Source organism: Schistocerca piceifrons, chromosome 8, assembly GCF_021461385.2.
Source record: "Schistocerca piceifrons isolate TAMUIC-IGC-003096 chromosome 8, iqSchPice1.1, whole genome shotgun sequence".
In the NCBI taxonomy this organism is placed as follows: Eukaryota; Metazoa; Arthropoda; class Insecta; order Orthoptera; family Acrididae; genus Schistocerca; species Schistocerca piceifrons.
In genome coordinates, this window is record NC_060145.1 from 209,877,980 (window position 1) to 209,893,427 (window position 15,448).

General features: G+C 38.4%; 1 protein-coding gene across 1 annotated transcript in view; it reads right to left on the reverse strand.

Annotated features, from left to right (window-relative positions):
• Nucleotides 1-2,795: 2,795 nt before the first annotated feature.
• LOC124711763 overlaps nt 2,796-15,448 on the reverse strand; it is a 44,840-nt gene continuing 32,187 nt past the window's right edge. Inside the window, exons 3-4 of the mRNA XM_047241978.1 lie at nt 9,930-10,122; nt 2,796-3,259 (exon numbers count right to left, since the gene is read on the reverse strand). Of these exons, the coding sequence (XP_047097934.1) occupies nt 3,132-3,259; nt 9,930-10,122 (321 nt within the window). The 3' untranslated portion in view covers nt 2,796-3,131. The remainder of the gene's footprint in view (nt 3,260-9,929; nt 10,123-15,448) is intronic.

The following is a 15,448-nucleotide window of genomic DNA, read 5'->3' on the forward strand; positions in this document are numbered from 1 at the left end:
GATGGTCGCTGTCTAAGGCCTCAGATGGTATGACCTTAACATCTGTGAGGCTGCTCATCATCTGCCTATCCACTAGTACATAGTCTACTACTGAAGTTTGGGACCAGTCCCCACTGTACCAAGTTATTTTGTGACTACTCCTCTTCTTGTACCACGAATTTGCGATCGCCAGCCCATTCCTCTTGCAGAATTCCAGCAACAATTTTCCTTCTCTATTTCGGTTCCCCCAGCCCTCTGGTCCCATTATCTCCTCGAATCCTTTCCTGTCTGTGCCAACATGTGCATTGAGGTCCCCTATTATAATCTGATTTCCTCCATTTAGCTGCTTTTGCATGTCATCTTCAAATTCCTCCTTCTCCTTTTTTGTACACCCCACCTGTGGGGCATATGCTTGGATGATTTCAATGCTTTTTCCTTTCACCCGTACTCTGGCTTTTATCATTCGATCATTGATACCTTCCACCTCCTCCTGCAGACCCTCTCTGACCACTATTGCCACTCCATTTCTTCCCCTCTCATTCCCTATCCAGTACAGTTTACATCCTTTACTTAGTGGTTTTTCACCAACTCCTCTCCACCTAGTCTCAGCAAGTCCCAAGATGTCCAATTTCCTCCTTTCCATCATTTCTACAATTTCTTCTAACTTCCCAGTTAAGGTGCCCAGCCGTAAACCATCTCGTAATCCTTTTCCATTGCTTGGTCCGTTTCCTTTAAATCCGTTCCGTGATCCGAGGCATGTTCCCTTTTTGAAAGCAGTTGATTTATCCACTACTGGCTTGCTAGGCCTATCGCAGCTTCACCAGAGCCCCGTTAGCCGTCACGTTTCAGGGTTCCCATAGGGCCTTCTCAGCTACCGTAGCGGTCCTGGGGCACACGAAGGCCCCGCTGTACATCGCCCCTAAAGGCAATCCCCTACTTTGTGCCGTTGCCCATCTCCCACGACTTGGACGAGGGGTTGGACTTATGGGAGACTTGAGAATCAAGTCAATATACTGTTAAAATTAAATATATTGACTTGAGAATCAAGTCAATATATTTAATTTTAACAGTATGAGAGGGATAGATTGCTGCTCACTAGATAGAGGAGGCATTGGGTCGCAGACACAGATAATGAAAAGATTGTCTGCCTAGGGCTCAAGCCTTCTCTAATGTGGTGAGTAGCAATCTATCCTTTTTCATATTGTTGTTATTCTGGCTTGACTTCCCATTGATATATTACACTTTTTTAGACAATTTCAGAGAACAGCAACCTACAGAAAGTTATTGAGAATTTTTAGAGTTGAATGTGATCTTTCTAGGGGAAGCATCATCTCATGGAATATTTTTCCATGCTACAAGGGCCACATCGTGCAAAGTTGGAGGGCAAAAGTGATCAGAAGCAGAGAATGCAGTTTTTGATATTTCTGTTGTCCTTGTCAAGGCTTACACTGAAGTGTGGTTTGGTGCCTCTTCTCAGTCAGAGCACTGTATTTGGATTTCAGCATTCTTTCAAAGCCTTAAAAATATCACGTTGTTGGTCATGATCTCTCGTATGGCTTTACAGAAACTGAAAAAACATTCGTGGTACCTGTCTTCTGAATTTTTCACCTTTGATCTTAATTTGTCTCCTGAATAAAAAATTAAGCAATCAACACACTGACTAATGAGCTGCAACTATCAGATGAATATATTACCAGGGTTCATTTAGAAATATTCATTCTCAGAATTATCAATAACGGGATTTAATAGTTTCTTTCTAATAAAACAAAACTATTTTCATCCGCTTTGGCTTGAGGGTAAAGTTCCTTAAGATGGATTCTTCACAGTGGTACGAAAGACTTTATCAATACTCTATCTAGTCAAAGTTGTAAATAATCCTGTCGAAAAAGAGGTCAAGCTCATGGAGGACTACAATACACTATTAACAAAAATCAAGAAGCAGAAGTAGAATGCACTTCAAGTCATACGTGAGTACTGCCCTAAGCTTCCATGGCAAAAGAAAGAGGCTTTTTCAGAGAATAATGATTTGTAAAAGAAAATTTGATTCTCTCACAGCATTTACCCCAGAAAGCTTGCATGATGCACTGTTCTTAGCTGAATTATTAAAAGTTGATATTACAAATTTAATAATTAAGTACAAAGTAAAAAAAGTCCCATAGAGATACACCCCTGTAGTTACCTGGATTTTTCTTGTCTCCTTGTTGCTGGAGTAGGAGGATTATATGTCGGTCCAACGTTTGCAGAATTTTTATGTTATTCAAATTTTTATACAGCCATGTGTAGGAGGCTAGGGAGTGTGTCCAAACTATGTCACTGGCATGTTTCCACATTTCTGTGAAAACTTTTGTCTTCTCTGCATGCCTTCTAAATTTTCAGTTTCTTGAGTGCTGCTTCTTGGACAGGGGAAGGGGATGGTTTACGTCTTGTTGTTTCATCTTTGTTGGGGTGTTTGTAATATCTCAAAGTTTTGCAGGTTTCGAAAGTATACTGAATGCTTCTTCCATGATTTTGGCACTACCTGGTTAGCATACAGCATTTCTCTGTACTCACTTCTCTGCATTACGACAGAAGTTGTCTCCCAAAGGTCTTGTAACATTCTCCTGCTGAGCTGATTAGATTTGCTGATAATTTGGCTGAATTATTTTCTGATTTTTATAAGGTTGGCAGAATTTTTTGTGTTTTTTACATCAATTTCATATGGGACTCAATTTTTCAGCCTGTTGTTTGCCTACTGGTATCAATACTTCAAGAATCATCTGTTAATTTTATAATTCTTGTATGTTCTTGGGAATGGTTGTTTCTGATTAATTGGTTAATTCCTCTTCTCTTTGTTTTATTGTTATACATTACGTCCCTTTACTTCATATAATCAATTTACAAACCCGAAGATATTCATCTCAACATTACACATTTTTTTATCAAAGAAATATGAAATTTGACAGATACAGAGTCATTAATTCACCTCCTCATTACAATTATTCTACACAATCTTACATATAAAAAAACTACAAGAAACTGAATTCAAAATTGTACCTCTCTGTCTCAACTTCCTTGAGCATTATATTAATAATCTTCTTTAAACAGTAACCATACAAGTAATAGCTTTTAAAACGACAGAAAGCATCATGTACAAATAATTCAGTATGAATTTATCATTTAATTGGAGGGAGATCACCCTCCAACAGTGTGGAACCAACTGCTACACTAATCTGTGTTGCCAGCCAGAGGGTCATAAGTTTTTTAGTTGGTGCTGGCACAGCAATAAAACGAATCTGGTCACCTGGAACAAAAATGATGTTTAAACATGTACTCAAGGCTATTATAGGCTTCACTTGAGAAGATCTGATTTTTTGCATAGTTTCTGAACAATAAAAAATGTTCTTGCGTATCTTACAGTCAAATGAAAAAGGTTGTTTATATTTTGAACATGTAATACCACTGTTTCTTACATGTAAAATTAGCATTTGGTTCTTGACAATTTTGACAGCATACATGGGGGGTAATTACATACCCCAATAACTCTTTGAACTGGAGACAGTATTATAAAACGCAAACTTGGCAAAAGAAAGAAGAAAGTAAATGGGACAGAATGGTTGTAGGGATAAAGTCTTCAATTCCACAATCATAAAGCTACAAGACGAGATAAAATGTAACAAGAATACTGATTTTGTGATCCATGTTAAACACCATATAACTAAAGTTATGACAACAAAATAACAGTGCAATTGTATGTTCATAACCAAACACAGAAACATGACAAGGGCAGTGTAACCCGTTGTTGAAATAGAATTGAATACAAGATTAAAATTAAAGATTCTGCAAACTAAGTTTAAAAATGGTATTAATGTAAATCTTGATCAAGTATAAAATTTTTTCAATGATTTCTTCACAGTTATTGGATAAGCTGTTGTCGACATACCAGCCTACAGGAAAAATGTCAATTTCAATGCTTCAAACAAACATACAATTGAAAACATTTAGTAATATCAGCACATTCCTGACAGTTCTCCTTGATACTAGAGCCTGAACAACACAATTATCAAACAGACAGGAAGATTTACTAACACAGTCCACCTATGAAATGTGCACTCACACACGGACATTAAAATCTACAAAGTTTTATGAATATGAAAGTATCGTGACAATTTAAAATTTGTGCCAGACTACAAAAGAAAACCCAAATTCTTGCTTTTCTCAAGCAGTTGACTCAAGAATTACACTAATAAAGCATGTCTCCTAACCTGACTTCAACTTTCATTGTCACTCATGTCAAAAAATAAAATGTGCTGTAAGACACATGCATACACCATGGATTAGTGGGTTCTCTTGCCAGATCTTCCCTATGCGGCTACCATAATTAATCAGTCTTTCCCTAGTATCAAGACAGGTATTACGATGGTGCCTTAAAATGCCTTTTATTACTGTGTGGCGCACATTTTTTACAAAGATATCCAGTTGTTCTTTGTTACAGAACATTTACAAATCAACAGCTGCAGAGCTACCTGTCACCAAGTTTGTAACAAAAGTTACTGTAATAATTCAGTTGCCATCAGTTGCTCTACTTGACATGTACTATGTTTTAACTAAATGGAAATGTCCTGTCTCCCAAATAAAATTACGTAGTAACTTTTAGCCTCGACTGTAAGGTGCCACAACATACTGTAATGAACCTGTGATGGTGTTCAGTCATGAGTGCCACACAGTGCAGAGGCTGTTTTATACTTATGTTTTATACTTATGAGTGGATAAATTTGTTACCGACCCGTAATTTGCCTCATAAGTCTCATTGACACTCAACTACAAAAATCGTAAGTACCTAATTAATAGGTTTGTTCAAAGAAAATAATGATATAGTATCACAACAAAGTCAAATTCACTTGTTTCTTTATTTGCATTTATTGCTTTAAACCAATCACAATTGACTTGTAATTAGTAACTGTTATCTCAAAGGTCAGCACTTTACATATTCCACGAGTGGCTTCACAGAGTATCAGATTGACTGAAGTTTTGTGCACTATGCTAATTTATAGACGTGCATATTACAGAAAATTACAAATTGGCAAAATATTAAGCTACTTCATTTTACATATTAACGTAAGACAGAAAAATTAAAAGGGGCCAAGATACAAAATACAGTGAAATAAATTTGCTTAACTCGTAATTTTGTGATTACAAAACAGCCAAATTATTGGTACTATCTTATGGGAGAGCGTGTGCGGTGGTTTCCAAAGTGCGCAATAAAGTTCCTTGAAAGTCAAATTTTGTAATTGGAATAATTAACAGACTAAGCGGTTATTTTAGAGATAGTACACATCTTCAGAAACTGCAAAACCAGGGCAACAAAATTTATGCTGCTGCATTTTGGAAAAAAGTGCATTTTAAGAGTTTAATGCTTTGGAACACAAAAATTTTGAATATGAATAACTTTTGAGATATTACTTTTCAGAAAAAGTAAAATTTTTGTTGTAAAGAGGAGAATAGGAGCTTTCAAATTATAACAACCTAGAAAAAAAACGACTTTTGGCATCCTCACTTCACTTGACATGAAGGCATAGTAAATCATGAATATTTATTTAAATAAAATGTTTGCAAAATAACCAAATGTCTATTGTCACTGGCAACTGTTAAATAATATAGTGGGTAAAATGGTTTAATGAAATAATGACTGAATAAGGATTTAGCAAAACAAGGATAATGGAATGTAATTGAATTAAATCAGGAGATGCTGGGGGAATTAAATTAGGAAATCCGACACTTATTTAAAGTGCTAAATGAGTTTTGTTATTTGGGAAGTAAAATAACTGATGATTGTCAAAGTAGACTGGCAATGGCAAGAAATGTGTTTCTGAAGAAGAGAAATTTGCTAACATCGACTATAGAGTTAAGTGTCAGGAAGTCCTTTCTGAAAGTATTTATATGGAGTGTAGCCCGGTATGGAAGTGAAACATGAGGACGATAAACATTTTAGACAAGGAGAGAAAAGGAGCTTTTGAAATGTGGTGCTCACAAGAATGCTGAAGTTTAGATGGGTAGATCATGCAACTAATGAGGAGTTACTGAATAGAACTGGGGACAAGAGAAATTTGTGGCAAAACTTAACTACAAGAAGGGATCGGTTGGTAGGACACATTCTGAGGCAAGGGATCACCAATTTAGTACTGGAGGGAAACGTGAGAATAAAAATTGTTCTAACTGTCTCTCTGAGTCAAATCTTTGCAATCTGAGCTACAGATTGCCTATCACAGGTGAAAGACTCCAGAAGAATGTTTGACGCTGTCTGCTGCAGGGCCTATACAGAGACGAGGAAAAAAAAAAATCCCAGATTTTTCCCGGTTAAAAATACGCCCTCTCCTGGATAAAAATATACTTTTTCCGTGTTAACTGACAGTATACTTTTCCTTGGAACTGTAAAACTTATCAATCCTTCAAATGGTTATGGTTTTATACACTGGCATAGAAATTCCCGGCACTTTAGAAAACGAAATTCACGGAAAAAACATGTTTTGGAAAGATTTCTGATGTCTAGCAACATGGACACTGCATATTTTCATATTACGAAAGTATAAATTCTAATTTCACCAAACACCACATGTTACTTTCCGAAGCATTGAAATCGAGATTGTGATGTGTTTTTGTTAGCCAGTCATAGCTCATGTCATGTGAGCTCGCCATCTGATGACGGGGGATATTCAGAGCATAGGACATGTGATGTAGTCGGCCAATAGCAACATCACTGTTAAGTAGTGCGAACAAACAAATAGGAAAAGTTAATGGTTTAAATTATTATACATACTGTTGCTACAAGAAAAGCAAAGCTTTCACATATAATATTGGTCTCTTAGATTAACAAGCTGCAAGAGAAGCTAAGCTTTCACATATAATGTTGATCTTTTTTGCGTGTGTTGCACGTTAAGATATCACATACATGTGCTAGTAAAATTTTTTAACAATAACATAAATATCTGATCTTCTGGGCTCCAAATTATTCTAGATGGTCATCCTCAAAGAGATGATTTTTAAATGAGAGACAAGCACTCTGTGATTTAACACATTCATCACACATTCTCGCGCATAGTTCATCTTGTGTAAAAGGAAATTTATTCTGAAAGTAACGCTTTTCAAACAACCATTCACAATATTTTCCCGCAACCCATTAGAAATAGATTTGTTTCAGCACATTCCAGAGAGTGCCAGATAACAGGCATCACCATGCTTGCATTGCTATGACTACGCAGGAAACTCTTATGTTCGTGTGTGTACAACATTAAAAGAGCTCACATTATGTCATAAAAGAAACAAGACATTAAAGGATACTTCAAGAGCATCGGAATTTTGTGAACAATACTAATACGCATAAAGTACACACTCATATGTCCAGATACAGATGTAAATTTTCTTGGATACCAGTACTGTATCACCGCATGTTTGGTTCTTTATTATGGCATAATGCCACATGCGCTAGAAGATAGAAATGTGCATTTAAAATGCAATGAACACATGAAACTAGCCAATAGTGTGGAATTAAACATTTCGTTTCAAATAAATTGACTACCTCAGCAGAACAGATTAATAAAAGCCGAATTTCTTTAGCAAACCAACAAAAATAACTTCTTTGTTCTGCAAGGCAATTAATGCTTGACTGTCAGAAAGGCGGAAATAAAATAAAATACAATCTGAAAGTAATAACATATTTTAGCCTTCCGTAATTATGTGAATGTATTGTAATTCACATGATAGCTCCCGGTCACAGAAATATGTTTTGTTTTCATTTGACATGAAAGCAATAAACAAAAGAGGAAACAGCAAACTCACTAAATGTAAACAAGGGTCACGTGGACACTACCCACCTCCCCACTACAACTCAGACTGCTCTGTGTATCAGCCCTGGATTTACGATATTCCCGAACCGAGCAACACTAGATGATAGTGCCCCCCACCCCCTCCCTCGAGTGTTGATGTAGGACACCAAGACTTTAAAACAATCGACTTTTCAAAAATATGTTCATTTTGTAGTGTGCATCTTTCTGGAGAGTCCGATAAACTTAAAACATATGTGTTAGAGGAAATGTAAGACATGTTATTTGGTTGTAAGTGTGCCTAAGTGCAGTGCCATGCCTCTTCACACAGCATTCTTTTATTGCACGTCACTGTATTTCACTCTGTGAAGTTCAAACGTGTAATATTTTGTAATGGATGCCGTCAAACTATATTCAGGACAGTGGAAATTAAAATGTCCTGTGGTGCCTCTCCTGCTTCCAGTCAGCCAGTTTGACATCCTGCCCCTCTGAAAAAAATAAACTCACAATTAATACTGGATGGGATTATTTGTAACCGGGAGCACAAGAACTCTTCATAACTTCTTGTTTTGTGTGACATAAAATTAAATATAGGATACATAAAACCAGTAAAGACAAGAGACAAGGAAGACAGTACACATTTCTTCACTCATTAAGACCTAGCATTTTTTTTCTCTCCAATCTTGCTACAGCTTTACATGGTGTGCTTTCCTTCCTGGGAAAGAATCTATTACCTCATAAAAGATCGTCAAACGTTTTGCTACATGAAAACTCAAAATGTCATTATGTAATACTGAAAAAACTAGTACACAACACTGGTGCAGCTTCTTGATCTAATTACATGTCTTTTGTCACTATCTGCTAGATAAAACGATATAGGTCTGCCTAATATTGCAGCAATTTCAACACACACCAAATGAACGAGACTGTTTCGGCACAAATGGTCATTTTTATAACACGACAGAATGTAATTCCGAAAGTACCAATATCAAATGCCTATTAGCCTTATTACAAGCAAAAAGTTTTATGTTAGGAAATAGTTTCACATTTAATTCATACGCTCTAACTTCTGAAGTACTTTTATATAAATTTGGAATCATCATATTCTTCCACAATTTGTGTGACATCCTCGTTTCTTCTCATTCCTCGTTCTAACAAACAATCTTGTCATCACTAATTCTGTAACTATTCCTGCCAGTGTCAAAACTTTTTCTCTGGTTAACTTCACTAACCCTGTTACGATCACCAGTTTAGTTATTCCATGCTTATTCTCCGGTTAGACGCATTGTACAATGCATTTTCCGCATCTAACGTAAGCAGTTGTGACATCGTGCTCATCTGAGGCAATTTGTTGTTATGAAGCACTGCATAGTCTTCCTAAAGCCTTCGACACATTTTGCTATTGGCAGACGCTTATATGAGCACTGTGTTTTGTTGTTGTATATGGCGCATTTCCTTTATAACATAAGTTTTATTTTCGTTTTTTTTTTTTTTCTGTCGTTCATGTTTTATTGCTGCAGTATTATTCTGCAGGAGCGAGGTCCTTTGTCAGAGTATTGGTTCTTTCCAGTCAAAATTACAAAAATTTAACTGAAACAATGAAAAATTCCTGGGTTTTCTGGCTTTCTCCCGGATGAAAAAATTCCTGGATTTTTCCCGGATCTCCCGGTTGTCACAGGTCGTATACACCCTGCGCTGTAAATTACTTTGGTTCAACTGTATATTTCCATTCTGCATTACAGACTTTTATTTTCATGTGAGCAAGTAACTTGCAGTTAGAATGTTAGTCTTTGAACACTCTAGTCATTTCACCTTACATAGTTAAAAAAAACGTTAAAATGCTTGGTTACCTTCAACAGATGAAGCGAACAGCCAAAACACAGATTTTTAAACGGAGAGAGTTGAATTTTGTACATGTTCACTGTATTTGCAGCTCTGTTATAGTTGATTTAATTCTAAGAGATGTTAAATGAGCATTGTTGTTGTTGCTGCATTATAGCTTACTCATATTTTCAGTTTTTGTGTACTGGCTGTCTATCGGTAAACTTGAGAAAGAAAGTAAAGTTTACACATGTTCTCTTTCTACTGCAGTATTACATAAATCACATAAACAGCGATGTGTTTAACTCACTGACTAAGTATTAAATGTCTCACCTTCTTTGAAGATTTCTTGAAGGTTGTGTGTTGTTAGTTTCAAGCCAAAAAGGAAAGCAACACTACGATGAAAAAGCATACTCTCCCAATGATTATGACGCAGAGATATCAGTGCCAATCCATATTCTTCATTAAGTATTTCAATGATGCGACCATACCCTTTGATAAAAGGTGATTTAGGGTTGAAGGCAGCCTGAAAGAGTTAACACCAACAACAAAATAAAAAAACTAAAATAATATAGCACACTACAATCAAATCATATGCATATGCCAGAAAATACATTGTCGATCAATGGATTGTTGCCGATTTTTAACATATATTCTACATTTTTTGTTTTTATTGTCCTCACTGTAAACTGATCATGGAGCAAGCAGCATGTGGTACTCACCACAAACCACATTTGGTTGGTTACCACCAAATTCCACAAGATGGTTGGTCGAGGAAACATTACAAGTAGGCACAGCAAATGTTTTCAAGGAAGTATGTCCATAACACAACAGTGGGACATCAAAAGGATCTTTAAATGAATTCTAATGATAATTCTGAAACTTTCTATGTGCAACTAACTGAAGGTACTTATCAGATGTCTAGACGATTTGGAGAACCCATTTTGTTCAAAATATTCCAAAAACTGACTTAGCTATCTTCTTCAGCTGCTCCAAGCACTAGTCTGCTGTGTGCTTGCTGCCTTGGACTCCAGCCTTAATGTGAATGATGTTACACCTAGCTTTACAACCAGGTTTGATTCACTAAGATTTCCCAGCTCTGAGACGTGAGATAATGAGCAAGATCTTAACACTATGAGAACTGAATTTACACCTTGCCCCAACTGAAAACCCTGTCTCTATTTACAAGACTTTAACAATCTATGATAGACACAATTATAATGTATCAGAGACTAGGAGCCTGTACCATAATTCTGGGTTTAGTTTTCTAATTCCTTTTCAGATTTGATTTCTTCTAAAGGCACTGTTTATTTTAGATGCACCACCTGCTTGATTTGTTAACCTAATAACCCACTCCTTTGGAACACTATTTGAATGGATCTCTAATTCAGCAAGGGTCTCTTAATCCAACAGTGCTCTACAGTCCGGAGTCCTCAGCATTGCATTTATTTCTGACAAACGATGATGTTTTGCAGCATGGAGAGAGAGGATGAGGTGAATGGATTTTCTCTACATAGTGATGAAGGGATCAAACTGTTCCTCCTAACTAATCAATCAAGTTTTAGGGTGTAGATGTTAAGGCACTCAAGTTATACACACATCAAAAAAAGTTTCGCAACACCTCAGTTCCGAGAGTTATGGAAGCTGTACAGAAACGGGCATAGAGATCAATATAAACAATATTTCTGACCTTTTTATTGCTCATGAAAATCGCACATTGCATGTTGTACCACCATACAACGAGACCTTCAGAAGTGGTGGTCCAGATTCCTGTTCACACCGATACCTTTAATACTCAGTAACACGCCCTCTTGCACTGATGCATGCCTGAGCTGTGCGTGGCTCATGTTCATGCCATCTCTTATTTAACATCCTGTTTTTGGCGTACTGCCACCTCATTAGGTTAGTTTCAATTACTTGTGTCACCGAGTTGCTGCTTTGCTTGTCCATGAGCGGCGACAGCAGCGCTATCAATATAAGCTCTGCCGTATTATCTTTGCGGCACTAATATTACTTCCCGGTTGTCATGTGTCTTGCTGTGAGTTGGAACGTGCCAGCAGTTGGGTTCGGACCTGGCAGTCGGACAGTTCGGACGTGGCAGAAGTTTGGTCGGGTTGGAACGGGAGTGAGGTTCGGATAGCCATGATTCACCCAACCTTTGCCAGCACACATGGCTCGAGTGGGGACGGTCTTAGTTGATCGTCGGTTGGTCATCTTACCGGATAACGTGTATTTACTCGCCGATCGCTTATGGGTTGGCGGAGTCAGTCGGTTGGCGTGGAACAGCGAGGAATTCTCGGCAGGGCATAGTTTGGCTGGGCCCACTGGCGGTCTCTATGCAGAGTGTGTGGTGCTGTTCCCATTGCTACAAGGTCCGTGGCTCACCAACCCTGGAGTTTTGATTTGGCCTACCAGCAAGTCAAGACTGTTCACACTGTGTCGTTTGGAGTGCATTGTCGGCTGTTGGGATATGCTCGCGAGCAACAGTGTGGTTTTCAAGTTGGAAAATTCTAGCCACCCTCTGGTGGAGTTTCACTGCATTCGGTTATTTGAATTGAAGTGCACCAGCGGAATTTTCTGCCTTGTGGCTGTTAACGTTCCGGTTACCTGGCCTGGCCGTTGACGTAAATTTCAGGCAGTGTAGTTTCCTCATCATGTTGTTGTTGCCCAGCACAGTGTGTAGTTTGACAGCTTCATGTATGATTGGTTGTGGATGCCAGAATCTTCTACGTTGTTCTGTTGAAATCCCTGTTGTGCCCTGGTTGGGTGAAGTGGAAGTTATCTTGTCGGTGGGTTCGTTGACTGTCGGTTGGTTGGGTTGTCGTCGGATCATGAATGGTTGGCCCGACTGCCTGTCTCACCTAAGCGAGCGTTAGTGTTTGAAATACAGGCCGACTTTCGAACATCTGAGCACCCTTGGGTTCTTGTTGTTTGTACTTGTACGGCTTCTAGCCGATATTATTATTATTATTATTATTATTATTATTATTATTATTATTATTATTATTATTATTTATTTATTTTTTTTTTTAAAGGTCTTCAGCCTCGTTTAAAGTACTGTTTCGTGTAAGCCCTTTGGCATTTTAAAACTTTTAATGTTGTTGAATTTTAAGCCTTTGGCCTTCAGCCGATTTTGAGTTTGAGCTCTTTTGCTCGTAAGGCCTTCAGCCTAAATTAAAGAACTGTTTCACATAAGGCCTTTGCTATTTAAAAAAGTTTAATGTTATGGGGTTTTAAATGTTAGGCCTTCGGCCGATTTGAATTTAATTTGTTTACTTCAGCCTAACTAAAGGACTGTTTTCAGATAACACTTGCCTGTTAAATTTCTGATTATGCTTGCATTTTAAGTTATTGGCCTTCAGCCATTTTTAAATTAAAGTGGTTTTCAGCCGGTAATTAAGTCCCAAGGATTAAAGCCTTGTGTTAAAAAAAAAAAAAAATTGGAATCTTGTAATGTTTGATCAAATAATAAAGTTGTACGTTCGAGTGTAACTGACAGCCCTTATTTTGGCCCCTTTCCACAATTTATACTATCTGTCCTGTCCTGCTGGATTAGCAGGGCGTCTCAATGCCTGTATTCATTGTGGCATACTATCCACAAGTTCATGGTGGCACTGTCGGTCCAGATTGTCCCACTCCTCAACGGCGATTCACCATAGATCCCTCAGAGTGGTTGGTGGGTCACATAATCCATAAAGAGCCCTTTTCAGTCCATCCCAGGAATGTTCAATAGGGTTCAGGTCTGGAGAACATGCTGGCCACTCTAGTCGAGCAACGTCTTTATTCTAAAGGAAGTCATTCACAAGATGTGCATGATGGGGCGTGAATTGTCGTACATGAAGACGAATGCCTCACCAATATGTTGCTGATATGGTTGCACTATCGGTCGGAGGATGGCATTCATGTATCATACAGCCGTTACGGCGCCTTCCATGACCAACAGCGGCGTATGTTGGTCCCACATAATGCCACCCCAAAACAGCAGGGAACCTCCACTTTGCTGCACTCGCTGGACAGTATGTCTAAGGTGTTCACAGCCTGACTGGGTTGCCTCCAAACACGTCTCCGACAATTGTCTGGTTGAAGGCATATGCGACACTCATCGGTGAATAGAACATGATGCTAATCCTGAGCGGTCCATTCGGCATGTTGTTGAGCCCATCTGTACCGCACTGCATGGTGTCGTTGTTGCAAAGATGGACCTCGCCATGGACGTCGCGAGTGAAATTGCGCATCATGCAGCCTATTGCGCATAGTTTGAATCGTAACATGACGTCCTGTGGCTGCACGAAAATCATTATTCAACATGGTGGTGTTGCTGCCATAGTTCCTCTGAGCCATAATCCATAGGTAGCGGTCATCCACAGGAGTAGTAGTCCTTGGGCGACCTGAGCGAGGCATGTTATCAACTTTCTGTCTCTCTGTATCTCCTCCATGTCCACACAACATCGCTTTGGTTCACTCCGAGATGCCTGGACACTTCCCCAGTTGAGAGCCCTTCCTGGCACAAAGTAACAATGTGGATGTGATCAAACCACGGTATTGACCTTCTAGGCATGGTTTAACTACACACAACATGAGCCATGTACCTCGTTCCTGGTAGAATGACTGGAACTGATTGGCTGTCGGATCTCCTCTATCTAATAGGCCCTGCTCATGCATAGTTGTTTACATCTTTGGACAGGTTTAGTAACATCACTGAACAGTCAAAGGGACTGTGTCTGTAGTACTATATCCACAGTCAACGTTTATCTTCAAAAGCTCTGGGAACCGGGGTGATGCAAAACTCTTCTTGATGTGTGCATTATTGCCAATTTGTACGTGGGTGCACCAACGTTACTAACTACTAGTATTAGAGCAATACTTCCTAGTGTCCACCACACAGTAATAGTTTTACACATGTTGTAGTTAGTAACATTAATTCACTCCTCTACCAGCAGATGCTCATTCATACACAATATGTATACAACAGCAAACACAATATTTGTATCCCTGCTGAATTTTAACACCACATCAGTCAATTGCAGCTCTGAGATTCGTACATTACACTTTGTTTTAATGTCCTCAGTTATGCACGAAATACCTTTGGTATCCTTGGAGCTAACTGCTAAAAAGTTTGTTGAATCCTACACTAAACTCTTCTAGCAGACTATGACATCACGACATTTATTGTTTGACAAGATACTCTTAGTAAGAATATATTAATGTAACTGACAAAATTCACAACCTCTTAGAACACCTAAACTCTATCGATCACACCAGCGTTTGTGACAATGTACCACCTACATTTTGTTAATATATTGGCTAAGAGAAAAGGTTAGGGTTTAAGGCCCCACTGACAAAGAGGTCAGTTATGTTGAGCACATAATTGGTTTTTAACACAGTTAGGGAAGGAAAGCAGACCTGTCTTGTGAAAAGAAATCATTCAAGTGTTTCCCTTGAGCGATACAGTGGTCAACAGAGAATGTAAACTAGGATGACCACCAGACAGGGATTTGAATCATGCTCTTAGTGAAAGTGATTCCAGTGTAAGGGGATGGAAGCATGCTCTTCATGAATGCGACTGCAGTGTAAGGAGCGGATGAAGCACTTCACTCAATCACTGCTGAAGGATGCTCTCAGCTTTAGGAAATTACTTAGCTGCAGATCATGAATCTCTGTCCAGCTTTCAAGTTTTTCGACACTGGTATCTTAATCTGTGTATCCCCAAGATGTACTTTGACAGTTGTAATCACTGACAATTAAGTGTATGCCCTATTAATTGAAGTTGATGGGTTCTTCAAACATGAAGTTGACACTTGGAGGCTTGTATATAGAAGCTTCGGAATATACACCGAAAGAATCTTGAAGTT